The sequence below is a fragment of the Cydia pomonella genome, chromosome 3 (assembly GCF_033807575.1).
Source record: "Cydia pomonella isolate Wapato2018A chromosome 3, ilCydPomo1, whole genome shotgun sequence".
Classification (NCBI taxonomy): Eukaryota; Metazoa; Arthropoda; class Insecta; order Lepidoptera; family Tortricidae; genus Cydia; species Cydia pomonella.
The window spans coordinates 31,362,399-31,380,566 of NC_084705.1; the positions used below are offsets into that span (position 1 = coordinate 31,362,399).

The window sequence follows — 18,168 nt, forward strand, 5'->3', positions numbered from 1 at the left end:
CCCGACCTTAGCCCAACAGGCACTAGGCGGATATGGCGATATAAGTCGGCAGACTGGGATGGGATGCGCTCGTTTTTTGCATCCTATCCATGGCAGCCCTTGTGCTTCTCTTCGGGTGATCCCTCAGCATGCGCGGATGCTATAACAGATGTGCTGCGCCAAGGTATGGAATTCTTTATTCCTTTTTCCGATGCAAGCACATCTAGCAAAGCACAACCCTGGTTTGGAGCCGAGTGTCGACGTGCTGAAGCACGGAAACACGAGGCCTTCCTTGCCTGGGCTGATGCTCGAAACCGCAAAGCTAGTGACATACCAGATAAGAAGAGAGCCTATAATAGGGCAACCAAGTCCAGTAAAAAGGCTCTACGGAAGGCTCGATTTGACCATATACGCCGGACAGGAAACAAACTAGCTGCACACCCTACAGGTAGTAAAGCGTTTTGGACCCTAGCGAAATCAATCGAATCGAACTTCTGCCGCCCCTCACTACCCCCACTGCTGAAACCAGATGGGTCACTTGCCCACACAGCTGAAGAGAAAGCGAATTTATTTGCTTCCATCTTCGCTGAATCTTCACGTCTAGATGCAACTGGCGCAAAAACTCCTAGTCCACTAGTTTGCGAGACCTCTATGTCGAACATACGCATACGCCAAACGGAGGTTCGCAAAGTGTTGCAAAACCTGGACGTGAACAAAGCAAGTGGTCCTGACGGTATTTCAGCCATAGTACTTAAAACCTGTGCACCTGAGCTATGTCCCATATTGACGCGCCTCTTCCGTCTCTCAATGGCTACCGGTCAGGTTCCGAAGTCTTGGAAGCTTGCTAATGTGCAACCAGTACCGAAAAAAGGTAGCCGGGCTGACCCTGCCAACTATAGACCGATTTCGGTCACTTCCATACTCTGTAAGAGTATGGAACGTGTACTTAATAATCGACTCCTGGCATACCTAGAAGCGAACGACCTGCTCAGTGACCGGCAGTACGGGTTCCGCCGAGGCCGGTCTACCGGAGATCTTTTAGCGTATGCCACGCACATCTGGAGTGAGGCCATCGAGAAGAATGGAGAGGCTTTAGCTGTCTCTCTAGATATATCGAAGGCTTTCGACAGGGTCTGGCACGAGGGCCTTATTAGCAAGCTACCGTCCTTCGGTCTACCCCCTAGTCTTTGTGACTGGGTATCAGACTTTCTGAGGGATCGATCGATTCGGGTTGTCATTAATGGCTGCTCGTCCGATCAATTGGCAATCAATGCCGGAGTCCCTCAAGGGTCCGTGCTTTCAGCGACCCTTTTCCTGCTCCACATAAACGACCTGCTGAAACCAGGTACGTTCGGATTAGTGTTGAGTTGCTCACTCGTGAGGCACCTCATTTGTACCACTCATTTAGTTAAATTGTCGCAGAACTTCACACCGCATAAATGTCATACATCACTCCTCAATTAATTTTACTCATTTACTCGCGCGCATCACACACAGCTCTTACCACTCAAACCATTCAAACACTTCAAATTTAAAAAAAAACTCTCAGCCTTTCAAACTCACTCGCGTTCCTCACAACTCGCAAGAGAGTCGCGAGGCGCTCGGTGCTCGCCGACATTCAAATGAAGAAATGAGTCATTGACGTCATCGCATTCATCGCTCACACTAACAACTGCCCAACTACAAACCTTATTGCAAGGACAAAAGGTCCACCGAGAAATGCGTTGTGTTTGTACCATTCACTCGCCTCACTGTGACATCTCCTCAAAAATCCTTTCAAAATGAAACAATGAATTAGATTTACCGAAAGAGGGAGTGAGACAGACACGCGCCGTGCTTCAATAACACCTCATCGAAAATACGTTAAAAATGAAACACGAAAGGAAACAAGCGTAAGCGTCCGCAAGCCTACATACATATTACGCCATTTTGATCCTAGCATTGCTAAGTTACTTGTCAAAACCGAAAAATCTAAGTCATCAAAGAACCTACCGAAGAAAGTTTTTTTCTCTCTGTCGCACTTGTAATTTCATACGTAAGTGCGACAGCAAAGCAAAACTTCGTGGTTCGCGGTAGGCCTCCATATTTGTTAGCTATTGTTGTACTAACGCGCATACCAGTATAACCTGACCTCAAGACTCATATTGCTGGTGTCATGTATAATCTGAATCAATTAGACTGGACAGTGAAATGGTTACTTGATAAGCGATTGAAATGCCAACCAAGTCTCACTGGGCATTTACGAAGCTAGCTTGGAAACAGTTATCGTTTAAGAGACCAAAATATTATTTAAATTATTGAAATATAATATAGTGACGTACACAAAATATGATATTTTACATTAGTTTATTAATAAAAAAGTAAATATAATTTGTATAGGTGAAATAAACATGTACATTTTAACGATTTGAATTTGTAATACTTTTTGTTAACGTGCTTCGTATAGTATTTCGATCATTTATGATTTTGACATATTTATAGTACGAGAAACTCGAAAAAGTTGTTCGTAATCTTTAGTTGTGTTTTATAAATAGTGATCAGTGACCATTCTTATAATTATACCAAAATAACAATATATTAACATTGTTTTCGCGATAAAATATACCTGTGGGTCTTTCTTTGTGTCTTTTGCATACAAAAATCAAGTGTATATTACACGCCGGTGGCATTACCGCGCGAACGTTATTGAGGCTTTCGTTTGTTATCATATTACAATGCTGTTATTACTGATAAATTATGAGGTGGTAAGTTAGTAATTTCTATATAATAATGGTACAAAAAATATTGGATTTGTTCTCCTTAGTTTGTTAATTGTTTGTTTGGTAGTTTATGGTTAGTATTTATTTCAATATATGAATGTTAAACTTAAAATGATATCAAGTAGCAAGGATTGATACTGAACAATCTAACAATAAAAATAATAAACTGCTAAATTAGAACAAGTTTCATAAAAGCATCAAATTAAGTTGCAATAGGATGTATGTACTTTAACTCCTTAGTTTGATTCTTAAATGTATGTCTTCTGTTGTTAAAGTTCTGTTTTAAACCTCCAGAATTGCACTCCAAGTAAATATTTAAAAGGAAGTTTAGCAATGCCTAAATATGTATTTACATTAAATATTGTTTGCTGCCGTTGGAGTTGATGGAATAGTCGATGCTGCAAAAGTGCTAGTACCTCTCCTCATTTGAAGTAAGACATTGTAACACCTCATTTTAGAGAATGAGGTACTCATACAAACTCATTTTAAATTGATGTCCTACCCATCACTAGTTCGGATATGCAGATGATACTACGGTTGTTGAAAGCTACATACCCAATTCACGAGCTAGTGGAGCCCAAATACAGACACTCAGAGAGGCTATGGTCGAACGCATGAACGTGTCACTGAAGGCAGTGTCCGATTGGGGTGAAGCCAATTTGGTCTCGTTCAATGCTAGTAAGACCCAGGCGTGTCTTATCTCCGCTAAACGGAGTCCATTCCATCTGACTCCTACTTTCCGAAATGTATCCCTTCCGATAACCGACCATCTTGAGCTTCTCGGAATCTCGCTGACTTCGAAACTCAACTTCGGCCCGCACATCGAGTCGAAAGCACAATTAGCAGCAAAAAAGCTGGGCATCCTCAACAAGGTGAGGCAGTATTTTACACCTAGGCAGCTGCTCGACCTTTACCAAGCACAAGTCCGATCGTGTGTGGAATACTGTTCACATCTGTGGGATGGTTCAGCCAAATACCAGCTTGAGGCGCTCGAGTCAGTCGAGAGGAGGGCCAAGAGAATTATTAATGACGACGATTTGACGAATGCTCGACTTCAAAGTCTGGAGCATCGACGCAAGGTTGCCAGCCTAACGATCTTTTATAGGATACATTTCGGAGAGTGTGCTGAGGAATTGCACAACCTTATTCCTCCGTCCCCATTTCACCATCGGACTACCAGACAATCGGCACTTCGGCATCGCTTCATGGTAGGTATTCCACAAATACGCACGAAGCGTTTCGCTTCAACATTCCTTATGCGAACTGCCAAGGAGTGGAATGCCCTGCCCGAGTCTGTGTTTATGTTTGTTAAAAAGGACGATTTGGTATTATCCCAGTTCTGAAAATCCGATCAATACCATGAGAAGTAGTTAAATATAAGTTGCTATAAATAAATAATTAAAGCAGGTAAAGGTATGATAATCAATCAAATTATACATGTCCAGATGTCTAACTCTTCCTGATTTAAATTAATGACTCAAATCATGTAATATCGAAAGTTAATTACCCGTCTAAATAAAGTATGTAATAAATAAGTAATTCCTCGGCTGCTATCAGCAAAATATCCAAAGCTCTGTATTTCGGATACTACTGGCAACATTGCTATTAAAGCGTTTAGATATTGCACATATTACACAAAATGGGATTTGAATACATAATTTATTTAGAAAGGACATATAAATGTTAACAATAACTTTGACTATCACGTTATAATACTGATATTTAAAAAAGTTGTATTTATGTGGTTCCCTCCAAGAATCATCTTTTGCTTCATATAAAGGTGGTAATAGACGTGTCTATAAAATGCAGGATTAAAACGCACCGGAAACGCGAATATCAACTGAGATCGATCATCCAATCAGCGTTCGACAGCGAAAATTGCCGCGTTTATCATTATACCGTGGAATTTTGATATTAATATCTTGTTTTTGCAAAATGTTAATAAATAAGATGTTTAGATATTATAATGGGCACGCGTTTCCGGTCGGTTATTATGACTACCTATTTATGTAAATATTTACCTATCTGTATGTCACAATTTAAAAGTTTGATATTGTTGTCCCTTCGTCCTCTCCGGTGTCGTGAGAGAGCGTTTATTGGAATTTTGATGAATATTTGCCTCAAATAGCCCATCTGATGACTCCTTCCTGTGGTGACGTCACTTTCCCTGCAACAAATTTCACAGCGGGCGCCAACTAACCGGTTCTTTTACCCCCATTCAACAGGGCTCGGTTTGATTTCGAGCGATTATTCGTCATTGCGTTTTGGATTTTTGGTGAGGCAGGTTGTGCCTCAAAGTAGATTGAGTGAAGTTTAGCAATGCCTAAATATGTATTTACATTAAATATTGTTTGCTGCCGTTGGAGTTGATGGAATAGTCGATGCTGCAAAAGTGCTAGTACCTCTCCTCATTTGAAGTAAGACATTGTAACACCTCATTTTAGAGAATGAGGTACTCATACAAACTCATTTTAAATTGATGTCCTACCCATCACTAGTTCGGATATGCAGATGATACTACGGTTGTTGAAAGCTACATACCCAATTCACGAGCTAGTGGAGCCCAAATACAGACACTCAGAGAGGCTATGGTCGAACGCATGAACGTGTCACTGAAGGCAGTGTCCGATTGGGGTGAAGCCAATTTGGTCTCGTTCAATGCTAGTAAGACCCAGGCGTGTCTTATCTCCGCTAAACGGAGTCCATTCCATCTGACTCCTACTTTCCGAAATGTATCCCTTCCGATAACCGACCATCTTGAGCTTCTCGGAATCTCGCTGACTTCGAAACTCAACTTCGGCCCGCACATCGAGTCGAAAGCACAATTAGCAGCAAAAAAGCTGGGCATCCTCAACAAGGTGAGGCAGTATTTTACACCTAGGCAGCTGCTCGACCTTTACCAAGCACAAGTCCGATCGTGTGTGGAATACTGTTCACATCTGTGGGATGGTTCAGCCAAATACCAGCTTGAGGCGCTCGAGTCAGTCGAGAGGAGGGCCAAGAGAATTATTAATGACGACGATTTGACGAATGCTCGACTTCAAAGTCTGGAGCATCGACGCAAGGTTGCCAGCCTAACGATCTTTTATAGGATACATTTCGGAGAGTGTGCTGAGGAATTGCACAACCTTATTCCTCCGTCCCCATTTCACCATCGGACTACCAGACAATCGGCACTTCGGCATCGCTTCATGGTAGGTATTCCACAAATACGCACGAAGCGTTTCGCTTCAACATTCCTTATGCGAACTGCCAAGGAGTGGAATGCCCTGCCCGAGTCTGTGTTTATGTTTGTTAAAAAGGACGATTTGGTATTATCCCAGTTCTGAAAATCCGATCAATACCATGAGAAGTAGTTAAATATAAGTTGCTATAAATAAATAATTAAAGCAGGTAAAGGTATGATAATCAATCAAATTATACATGTCCAGATGTCTAACTCTTCCTGATTTAAATTAATGACTCAAATCATGTAATATCGAAAGTTAATTACCCGTCTAAATAAAGTATGTAATAAATAAGTAATTCCTCGGCTGCTATCAGCAAAATATCCAAAGCTCTGTATTTCGGATACTACTGGCAACATTGCTATTAAAGCGTTTAGATATTGCACATATTACACAAAATGGGATTTGAATACATAATTTATTTAGAAAGGACATATAAATGTTAACAATAACTTTGACTATCACGTTATAATACTGATATTTAAAAAAGTTGTATTTATGTGGTTCCCTCCAAGAATCATCTTTTGCTTCATATAAAGGTGGTAATAGACGTGTCTATAAAATGCAGGATTAAAACGCACCGGAAACGCGAATATCAACTGAGATCGATCATCCAATCAGCGTTCGACAGCGAAAATTGCCGCGTTTATCATTATACCGTGGAATTTTGATATTAATATCTTGTTTTTGCAAAATGTTAATAAATAAGATGTTTAGATATTATAATGGGCACGCGTTTCCGGTCGGTTATTATGACTACCTATTTATGTAAATATTTACCTATCTGTATGTCACAATTTAAAAGTTTGATATTGTTGTCCCTTCGTCCTCTCCGGTGTCGTGAGAGAGCGTTTATTGGAATTTTGATGAATATTTGCCTCAAATAGCCCATCTGATGACTCCTTCCTGTGGTGACGTCACTTTCCCTGCAACAAATTTCACAGCGGGCGCCAACTAACCGGTTCTTTTACCCCCATTCAACAGGGCTCGGTTTGATTTCGAGCGATTATTCGTCATTGCGTTTTGGATTTTTGGTGAGGCAGGTTGTGCCTCAAAGTAGATTGAGTGTAGTTAATATTCGTAAACCCTATACCTATTTATGTAAATATTTACCTATCTGTGTAACAATTTAAAAGTTTGAAATTATATAGGAATAAGTTATTACGAACTTATATTTAATCACGCCGCACAACCAGGATTTAGGTTCCAGGGCGGGTACCGGAAAAATCGAAATTCGTCAATTGCGGGCATTTTTCTCTGACACTCTAATTACGTGTTAGTGAGAGTAACAGAGAAAGATCCCCGCAATTTGCGAATTTCGGTTTTCGCGGTAGGCCCCCAGGGTCTAAGGCACGCACGGCGCCGCTGTTGTCCGAAAAAGTTTCATTCAATACAAGCTTTTATTTAGTTTCTCCTGTCCCGTTGTCTGTCGGTCTGTAATCAAATCTTGCAATTTAAATTTGATCCACTTCCCGGTTTCCGATTGAGCTGAAATTTTGCATGCATATGTAAGTCGGGTGACAATGCAATATTATGGTACCTTCCATCGAGCTGATGGAACTCTGTGATAAAACAACGCAACATAATTGTGTTTGGGGTTTTCAGAATTAGCTCGATGAGTATTAGTCGCCTGTCTAAAAGAAGTACAGTCAGCGATAAAAGCTTGTAATAAAAATTAAATTTTTGCCAAAAACTTATTTTTATAAGTAACTAAACTAAGAGCTAGCTCTAGAGATTAGTAGATTTCTTATGATGTAAACCTATAGTTTCCCTCAAAAATTTAATGACTCGAATACAGAAATAGCATCGCACGAAGCCTTTAATATTATAAAGTCCGTCTAAGTTAATTTTACACCTTGAACTGAACAAAGTCTGGTCGTAACATTATAAATATGACATTCATGACACTGCCACACTATGTAAATGCCAGCTTGGTCCTACTCCGTAACAAAGTAGACACAGTGGTAAACCGCTCATCTCATCTGTTTGTTGATATTTATGAAACAATGTGGCAGCGAATGAATTAGCGAGCTATTATCGCTATTTACAGTACATATGGTGCTACTTATTTACCGCACTAGTGCAAGAATTAGCATATTACGTTACTGTCTCGAACATTTAAAGGGCCATATGTACTGTAAAACGTTGTACGATACATGTGCGAATAGGTAATTCGCAACTCGTGTCGATTTAAAAACACTCCTTTCGGTCGTGTTTTCATTTATCGCCACTCGTTTCGAATTTCCTATTTTTCGCACTTTTATCGTAATGTACTATTACCTGTTTATACATAATTAAATAATTAGTACATTTACAGGAAAGAATAGCTTTTTGAATCTAATGAAGTAACGGTACTTTAATTTAATTTATTTATTGAGAAGTTCTACAGCGTTTACAATGAATAATATACAAAAAACATGAGTACTTATAAGCATAGCCAATAACAGAACTCCCTGGAATTTACACAAAATAAAATATCATCTGTGGGTAGACTTGTGACTTGTGCTGTACAAGAATTGTAAATATATATTGATTTGTAGATCTTTAAGATACAAAGAAAAAGAGAAGAAGATACTTTATTTATGAAATTCCATTTCGGGAAAACGTTTTCGAGGCCAACGTCACCTTTAAGCAAAGATATTATATCTTGCGGACCGAGAATACAAGGCAAAATGGCCCTCATAATAAAGTTGAATATGGCTGAAATAGATTAACAAACGAACTGATTCGGAGTCGACATTCTGAGGGCCACGAAAAACAGAAATTGAAATTCCGTTATCTGCGTCTCTATCGCTCTTGCATATTCGATCGATAGAGACACAGATAAAGAAGTTTCTAGAATTATATGGATCGTATCGTGTTGCTTTAGTAGCTCAATTACGACAAAATGCATAAGTGTGCGGTCCAGATTTCAGCCTAAAGTACCCACGTTAATCTAAAGAAAACAGTGGAAACAACTTTAAAGCTACATCTAAATGTGAACCTTACAGGTATAGAAATAGAGTCCAATTTCGAAAGGGATTCGTGGAAAATTAAAAGGCTCACACCTGCAAAATCAAAACGCTATCAAAGGTAACGATACAGCTCTGTAGTGCATTGGTGTGCGTACTCGGATAGCTGAGGGCCCACCGCGATCCGCGTTATATTAAACGTGTTACCTCTCTGTCGCACTTGTGAATTCGTACGTAAGTGTGACAGGGAGACAACACGTCGAACGTGGTTCGCGGGAGGCCCTCTGTAGTAAAATGAAAATAATTTATTTTTCACCACACCAGCACGAAAAGGGATTCCTTATACTTCGAAAGAAAGGTGCATTTTCTCCACAGTGTTAAAGTAAGTTGTTGCTAATTTTGAGTTGTTTTCATGTTGGATTAGTTGGCTAACAGAATTGACTTTAGTGATGATTTGAAATGATAAATGGATATTTTTTACTAACGTCCATTTGGATTTATTTGTAATGTTTTGCAATTAGTATTTTCTCGCATTGGTGTGGTGAAAAATGTTGTTCCATTTGGTAGCAATAAAGTTAGTTTAACTCTCGTAAATATCATGAAGCCCTCGCGATGCTCAAATTTATATTGTGTTAATATCTAGAGAGGAAAATGGGGACTACTATTATCGTTTTAAGCACTAGCGATCCTACCATAGATATTTTGTCACCAAACGTTTCGCATTAAAAAATTCATACCCACCCCAGCCGCAGCACGCAGCCAATATAACATGCATAATTTAAGTAGCCCCAAATTCCAAGTTCAGTCAAAGTCGAAATGGTCATTTACAATTTAGTAGCATTATAGACGTATTCTCGGCGGGTAATACTGTTCGTGAGTGAACTGGTGAATTATAAATGAACGAATGGAAATGGGAAATGTCAACGTTCGCTGCAGGTACTTCAGTGAAGTGCGAGGTGCGAGGTATGGGAGTTTTTCTAAAGCGGGAATATTTAATTTGGTACTTGTATTTCATTTCAGTGTATGTATTCTTAAGTATATGGTGCACAATAAAGAATAATAAAAAAATATCTGACACAGAATATTCGCTTTGGGGGCGTCCATAAATTACGTGAGATGATTAAAGGGGGGAGGGGGTCGAGTCAAATCTCATCTAATCTCCCGTTGGGGAGAGGGGGGGTCTCGACAAATATCACGCAATTTATTCTCTGATTGAAACAAAAAAAAAATTATACTATTTTGGTCCATTTAATCCAAATTGTATGTACATGCTTAAACTAGTCGTAAATAAAAGCACGAACCAAATTTTTTTTTCTTTTTACAATAAACAATCCAACGCGTTTACGTAATAAACCCACATTCTGAAAAATCTCCCGTGAGTTTGGGGGCCGGGGGAGGGGGTTGAATAAAATCTCACGACATCTCACCAAGGGGGGAGGGAGGGTAAGAAAATTAAAAAAAAAAAACACCTCACGTAATTTATGGACGCCCCCTTTCTAAGTCACCTAAAATACCCTTACAGTTTCGCCATATCCGTCTGTCCTGTCCGCGGCTTTGCTCCGTGATCGTTAGTACTAGAAAGCTGCAATTTGGCGTAGATACGTATAATACATTATGCATGGCGACAGAGAGGTAAAATAAAAACTACAAAAAAAAAAAAAATTTTTGGGTACCTCCCATAAAAAAGATATTTCTTGATTTTTAGTGTTCCGTACAAAACTTTGTTCACGGAACACTTGTGGAATCACGTCGGTCTTGCAAATTGGTTACGTAAATTCCGTTTTTTTTTGCTTTGACCCAATAGTGTGATCTATCGTTGGATAGGTCATCGAAACAAATAAGGGTCTCCAAAAACCATTTTTTTGACAAATTTCATGTTTTCGGATATAGTCGCTTCGAAAAAAAAAGTGCCCCCCCACCCCTCTAATCTAACTTTTGAACGCCTAGCGCCTGATTTTGTTGCACGAGCAACATTTTTTTCCCGAGTTTCTGCTCATTCACCCAAATAAAGCGATTTTTTTTAATACTACGTCGGTGGCAAATAAGCATACGGCCCGCCTGATGGTAAGCAGTCTCCGTAGCCTATGTACGTCCGCTACTCCAGAGGAGTCACATGCGCGTTGCCGACCCTAGCATTTCCTCCCCCTTGTTGAGCTCTGGCAACCTTACTCACCGGCAGGAACACAACACTATGAGTAGGGTCTAGTGTTATTTGGCTGCGGTTTTCTGTAAGGTGAAGGTACTTCCCCAGTTGGGCTCCGTTCTAGATCTGGAATGATATCCGCTGTGCTGTGCCCTACCACACTTAGGAATAAGTACTTAATTTATTAGAGTAATTAATTCAGGCATTATTGTAGCCGGCCTTTGTTTAAAAGTAATCACTGGGTTGAATCTAAATTCCTATTCTGTACGATAGTAGGTATCAACGTCGTGGTCACGATGGTTGCAACCAAGCGAACAGCAGACCTTACTTAGACATATCACCATAACTTAGCATCATAACTTCATCATTGTTACAAACGCGTTACTGACCTTTTATATAAGGTCGATGTGGAGAAGACCGTCTATAAGGTAAGACCGTCTACAAACTCTTTCGGCCAGGGATCGAAACCGGTTTTTTGCAAAAACATCGAAATAACCATATATTTCGGTTTATTTTATACTCTAAATGTAGGACTCAGTTGTGTTTTCAGATAACGACTTCGTATTATTAGATTGCCTAATTAGAAATGAAGTAATTAACAAAGAACGAAAAAAACGTTTTCGTTCCCATACAAAAAATACCGGTTTCCGATCCCTGCTTTCGGCGCTTCTAACTCTTGTGTTTGTAGTTGTACACATCTACATTTACTCGGTAGAGTAGGAGCGAAGCAAGTATACAGATATGAAAGTTATTTATGGTCCTATGATGGTCTTCCCAACTGAAAATTGCCGGTCTTCCTCACAATAATCTCATATACGAAAGAGTCCTGTAGACTAGGGACAATTGTCCCACGACGTCGGGCAAAGTGCCGCGACGTTGCCGAATTTCGCAAGACATGTCGGGCGGAAATTGTGCCTAGTCTATCCGTGGTTTTAGAGTAACACGTAGTCACATAGCGATCTACCTTGAGAAATCACAGTAATAATTATATCTTAATACTTCGGAGGAACATTCAGATGAAGAAACAAGATTGATATGATTTTACTCTATACGCAGCAAGCTGCCATCATATTACCATGCATATCAAATCAGTAACAAATTTTAAGAATTTGAATGGCGCTATGCGCTTTATTTGATAAATTTAGCAAACAAAACGCGTTATCTAAAATAATGCATGTCTCAGTTTCTGTTACACTTGCCAATTGGTGAGAACCAGGTAAGCCGACTCATTGGATTATTAGTTGAAATACTAGCATTTGAATTTTCTTAAAGTTATTGCCTGAAGGTTAAGTTAAGCAATTATCTGAAAATCTGCCTGATAAAAGTTACAGCTTAGCTGTGTATATAAATAAATCTTAGGCTTCGTGCCAAATTCCAGCTTTCTAGGACATCGAGAAGTACCCTAGGGGTTTGTGTCAGTGAATGACCAACTACTTTATAAAATAAAAACTGGATTTTCTAAGGTGATTATATTACTCCCTTCACAAATTATTAAGAAGATACCTGTCCTTTAACCCCCGGTTTCAGAGCAACATGTCTTCCGAGGACTTCAGTACCCTGAGTAGCGTGTACCCCGTGCTCACTGACGAGAGACTCAGCAAGGCTCTCTCTGACTGGTTCAAGGAGAACGTCACCTTTACTCGATGGGAGGTAGGTTAATACAACTCTGTATTAAGAAATATTTCTGAACATTGTTTTAAAAACGGGGCTGGTATTGGTTATTCAAGTGCCGTTTGTTGAGTTGACCACTATATAGGTTGTTCTAGAGCCAGCAAGGCCTAACTGCCTATCTCTCTGACTGGTTCGGGGAGATCATCACCTTTACTCTATGGGAGGTAGGTTAATGCAAAAATTTAAGGACTTGACGCTTTTCTAGAAGCTGTTTTTCTCCAAAACCCACCCGAAATCTGATATCAGATCGGACAATGTGAAAATGACTTGAGTGAAAGGCATTATTTCATCCCTTGGTTTACAATCTACTAATACAAAACGTAAATAATGAGGTTTTTAATACAATAATGGTATGATTGAGTCACAAGACAAATTATCACATAGCAACTGCAAATATTTGCATGCATCTCGTGCGTATATTATCATATAAATTTATTATCGTGACACTGAAAAGCATATTTGCATTGAATATTTATATAATGATACCCTAATAATCCTGAATATATTAACTTTCCAACACAATGTTCAAATTCAGTGATTGGCGATTCGGTTGCTACTAGGTGTTGACAAAAGACATGTTTATCTAATTCAATGTTTTTAGTAGGTAATTGCGTTTCAATATTATCTCCTTAGACAGCGTTTTTGTAAACAATTTAATAGTTGTTCCGGGTTTGCTGGAGTATCCATACAAACATTTCCACTAGATCCCATGACGCGGCTACCGAATCTCTGATCACTGAATATGTTTCATCTGATATCTTCCAAATATATCTTTTCGTTTACAGCACGTCGGCAAAACGGGTAAGGGCGACTCCTGCTTAAGTGAAGTGATTCGCATCAAAATCTTTGGGAAAACAGACCCAAGAGATCTCAAATATATACAAATCGTTCTCAAAAGCATCCCTAAAAGTGTCTCCCGTCGTCTCACCTTCAGGTGTGACGAGTTCTTCAAAAACGAAATACTTTTCTACACAGAAGTCCTACCAGCTATGCTTAAATTTCAATCCACCAAAAATATATCAGATCCTTTCGATAACCATGCAAAAGTCTTTCTAACGCATTGTGATGGAGAAAACGATATAATTTGTCTCGAAGATGTTTCCATATACAAGTTCAAACCATACCCTGTGAGACAGGAAGGAATAGAATACGAACATTGTAAAGTCACCTTTAATGCTATGGCTAAATTCCACGCGCTTTCCTTTGCTATGAGAGACCAAAAACCAGAAGAGTTTAACGGAATAAGCAATTTAATATTTGAAAATTACTATGATGAGCGCATCTGGGATTGGTTTAAAGATTACTGGACACGTATATTTAGTATCGCTATTGACGCAGTTGAACAAGAATATCCTAATTCCAAATATGTCGAAAAGGTAAAAGAATTCGCTGGTACAGAGACATATAAAAAGATGATAAAGGCAGTCCAAGACCGTAAGTACGGAGTGATTTCTCACGGTGATGCTTGGACGAACAATTTCCTGTATAAATATGTAAACGGACAGCCCAATGATGCTATAATGATAGATTTCCAGCTTGCTAGATGCGCGTCACCAGTTTTAGATATCAGTTTTGTCATATACGCTTGTACTACAGAAGATATGCGGGAAAAATATTATGATGAACTATTGAAGTATTATTATGAAGTCCTTTCGAGACAAATACGGGCGTATGGAAGTTATCCTAATGAGGTTTATTCGTGGGAGGCCTTTATGGCGGAAGTGAATAAGTATTCGTTCTTTGGTCTAGCGTTTAGTTTTTCGTCTACGCCGCATATAGTGTTACCTCCTGAAGAAGCTTTTGACATGGATTTGAAGGTAAATTTTAATATAAATTATTCAATATTGCAGGCTTAGTAGCAGGGCCCGTACTTTTCATGCCGTTGACAGAAAAATGACGTCACACTACATAGAGTATGATTCCAATTAGTATTTTCGTAATAATTATCTAATCATTTATCAACCTCTTTAGGTAATTTATACATATACTTGACAATCAGTACAGAAACATCTAACTGACTTTCATCTTATTGTCACTCAAATAAATAATAGATTATTAATTTATTAAATAATACATGTTTTTGATTTTTAACAGCGTAACAAGCTTTTATTCTCGTAACAAGTATTTATTTTGATACCCGTCAATAAGTAAATTATCTAAATTTGTAGTATTGTAAAACAACTCCCTGTATGTTAAATTACGCCATTTTTGCGTCAACGGCATGAAAAGTACGGGCCCCTACACAGTAGACTCAGAAACAGCAGCTTAAGATTAAGACGCAACCGGGATAAATGCTAAGATGGTAAGATGACTCACATGGTAGGACACAATTAATGAATGCTTAAAACTCTTTATACAAGATATGACCAACAAAATACAAAAATGTAGGCTACTATTTGTCTACCTACCCTCCTTCTTGACCTTTTAATCGAAAAGTAATTTTGGGGAATTCTGAATATCTACTATGTATCCCATATACATCGACGACATTCGGGAGATGTTATATTTCTGATATCCAAGTATATCATTATGTCATGTAGTTTGTTTTTGTGTCTACTGCTCAGTTGCTGATCTCAAACTATAGATTGACGACTTTTACTTATTTTTCTTATTTAATATTATACCTAATAAAATTCCTACGAAATTCCCTCATAAAGTAACAAACAGGAAACTTAATTATATGTTATGCATACATCTGCGAAGAAATTCAAAGGTATATGTGAAGTCCCCAATTCGCATTGGGCTAGCGTGGGGACTATAGCCCGAGCCCTCTCGCGCATGAGAGGAGGCCTGTGCCCAGCAGTTTGACGTATACAGCCTGAATTATTATTTTTATTATATGTTACAGGGTCATAAAAAGCACAACATAGCCGACATCTGGACGTTAACTCCGTTCAAGACTAAAGAGGGACGCCAGAGGGAGGCCAACAATGTGAAGCACTGTGTTGACCACGGTTACATATAAATTGATATTGTTTGCCCAATGAGCCATAATAACCCTAATGTCTGCATTGAGGACCTCAGTGGATAGATTTAGCGCAGATCTATCCTGGTACTACCTCCCTGTGTAGAAACGGACTATACGGATGTATGGATATGATATTTAATAATAAAATGTAGAATAAAAGACGACTCACGATGAACTTGCAACTCGGTCCGAACTCGGATATTTCAATTATAAACATTGCAGTAAGTTACTGTGTGTATAGGGATAGTAGGGATGTCCAAGTCAATCTTGCAATAAAGTATTAAAACGAATAATCAGAATAAATAAATTAACAAGTATCATATCTGTCTTTATTACGGTAAAATAGGCCAAATCCCTCTGTGGGAATTTTCGTATTTTTTTCGAACGGTCAGTTAAAGCGTGTTTGACTGCTAGAACTAAAAGCAATCACTACTCGCGGTGAAGTTGACACGTATTTTGTTTTCAGAAATACGGCGCTCGTGTACGAAATTACCCATAGACGGATTTGACCGCATTGATCATTACTCATGTACAGGTACAAAATATGCGTCAGAACACCAACCACCAACATATGAAAGTATCAATTAAATCATAATTTTGATTCATTCTGAACACGACTTCGACTGCGACCTCAAAATTTAATTAACAAGGAAACCTTTTACAAGGGTAAAATAATTTTTGAGGAAAAAAGCTCAAGTTCTTTTCAGAAAGTGTTTTTAAATCAACTTATTGACCTTTGGCCAATTCGACCTTTGACCTTTGAAATAATATAAAACAAATTACTGACCAAAAAATGTTTCTTGTTTGTTTAACATACCTACTTATCTGTTGTTGACGGTATTCTCTGTAAAAGCGAATCTATCAGTTTTACAGACTAATTCGAACGTACACTAATATTAAAATGATATTTGAATCATTATTTGGTCTATCTCTACCGTGATAGACCTTAATTAAATATCATACTGTACCCCTAGTGTAAATTTATTCGATAGCCAGACGTGACGTACGCGTTTGCGTTCAATGTCATTTTGTATGGGATTTTGAGTTTCCAAAACGTGCCGCTTGGCGCGCTGTTTCTAAATCCCATACAAAATGAGACTTAACGCAAACGCGGACGTCACGTTTCGCTATCGAATAAATTGAGTTATTAAATACTTATTGTTGGAGAGATCTAAGTTCACACATTTGACACATGTCAATGCACGTAGAACGTAAACGCGCATGACCCATTGAAATAATAAATAAAATCCCTTATTGCTGTATTTAAAATAAATTATTTCACACTATGCACGAAATAAAGCACCATAACATTAATAGAGAAACGTAGACAGCAGTTATTTTTAGAAACTATTTAATTAATTTATTTCTAACTAAAGAATTTTAGTATTTTATGGTTTTATTTTTTTATCATAGTTTTTTTTTTTGTGTAATTTGACATTTAGAGACAGTATACATCTCTAATAAAGTATTTATTATTTCATAGATTCGATATTTGTATTGTTTTTTTTTTTAATTTATTGTTTGTAAAAATGGACATGTAAAAGTGCCCCTGTGGCCTATTTGCTGAATAAATGTTTGATATTTGATATTTCTATTTTATGATTCGTATAGAACTATAAAAAGTAGGCATTTTGACCGTGATGTCATTTGCTAGTGTTTATAAACTCCATAGTAGCAAATCGTTTTAACAGGATTTGACTAGTAGTCTGCAAATACCCTATATTAGGGTTATTCAAGTATTTAAAAACAATATTTCGCTTTTTTGAAACACATCTTATGTTAAATTTATTTTTTAGTTTTAGGTATTGAATAATTCAGGTACGATTTTAATTTATCACGCAAACAGTTACCTATTATGTATTTTCTTTTTTTTAAACAGTGTCGTGGGCGAGTCTGTCGTTTCGATTCATATGGCATTCCCGTAAGTTTATAAACATCGATTATATAATAATAAACGATACATTTAAAACAAACAAAAAAACAAGAAAATTAATTACGATGTATCTTATCTTACCTTAGGATATATCCTTGAGAATAAACTTCGACCCATAGGGACCTTTTGTGTAGTTGCCCCCTTAGAAAATATTCGTCAGTTATTCCAGAGCTTTTTTGACCATCTCCAGGTTCCGGATGATGGTGCTGGTGGGTAGCATTTTGAATTCCTTTGGTTTGAAGTCCTTCATTATTTGAGTGGCGCGGGCGTAATTCACACATTAGGTGTATTACTGTTTCGTCCTCTTCGCCACACATTCGACAATCGGTGTTGTTGGAGTATCCCATCCTGGCCAAAACTCCTTTGACCCCGTAATGGCCCGTAAATTACGATGTAAAAAAACAATATAAACGAAACAACACAAACATGCAAAAATCGGCTGTAAAATCGATTCGACTAATTCGTTTATAATCGAATTGAAATCGACGTCTTAGCCTCATCACTACAAACTGTCAAATTTGTGAACTTAGATCTATG

General features: G+C 38.2%; 1 protein-coding gene across 1 annotated transcript; it reads left to right on the forward strand.

Moving 5' to 3' along the window:
- Window positions 1-12,260: 12,260 nt before the first annotated feature.
- On the forward strand, window positions 12,261-16,018 carry LOC133516560 (uncharacterized). Its single transcript, XM_061849552.1, has 4 exons — window positions 12,261-12,275; window positions 12,587-12,709; window positions 13,516-14,547; window positions 15,579-16,018. Exons 2-4 carry the CDS (start codon window positions 12,593-12,595, stop codon window positions 15,693-15,695), a joined length of 1,266 nt encoding a protein of 421 aa, XP_061705536.1. The 5' UTR covers window positions 12,261-12,275; window positions 12,587-12,592; the 3' UTR covers window positions 15,696-16,018.
- Window positions 16,019-18,168: the final 2,150 nt, after the last annotated feature.

Excerpts from the sequence above, each read along its gene's own strand:
- LOC133516560 (XM_061849552.1), top strand. The coding sequence starts at position 12,593 with ATGTCTTCCGAGGACTTCAGTACCCTGAGTAGCGTGTACCCCGTGCTC. Across the intron at positions 12,710-13,515 it reads TCACCTTTACTCGATGGGAG|CACGTCGGCAAAACGGGTAA; the intron begins GTAGGTTAATAC and ends TTTCGTTTACAG. Across the intron at positions 14,548-15,578 it reads CTTTTGACATGGATTTGAAG|GGTCATAAAAAGCACAACAT; the intron begins GTAAATTTTAAT and ends TATATGTTACAG.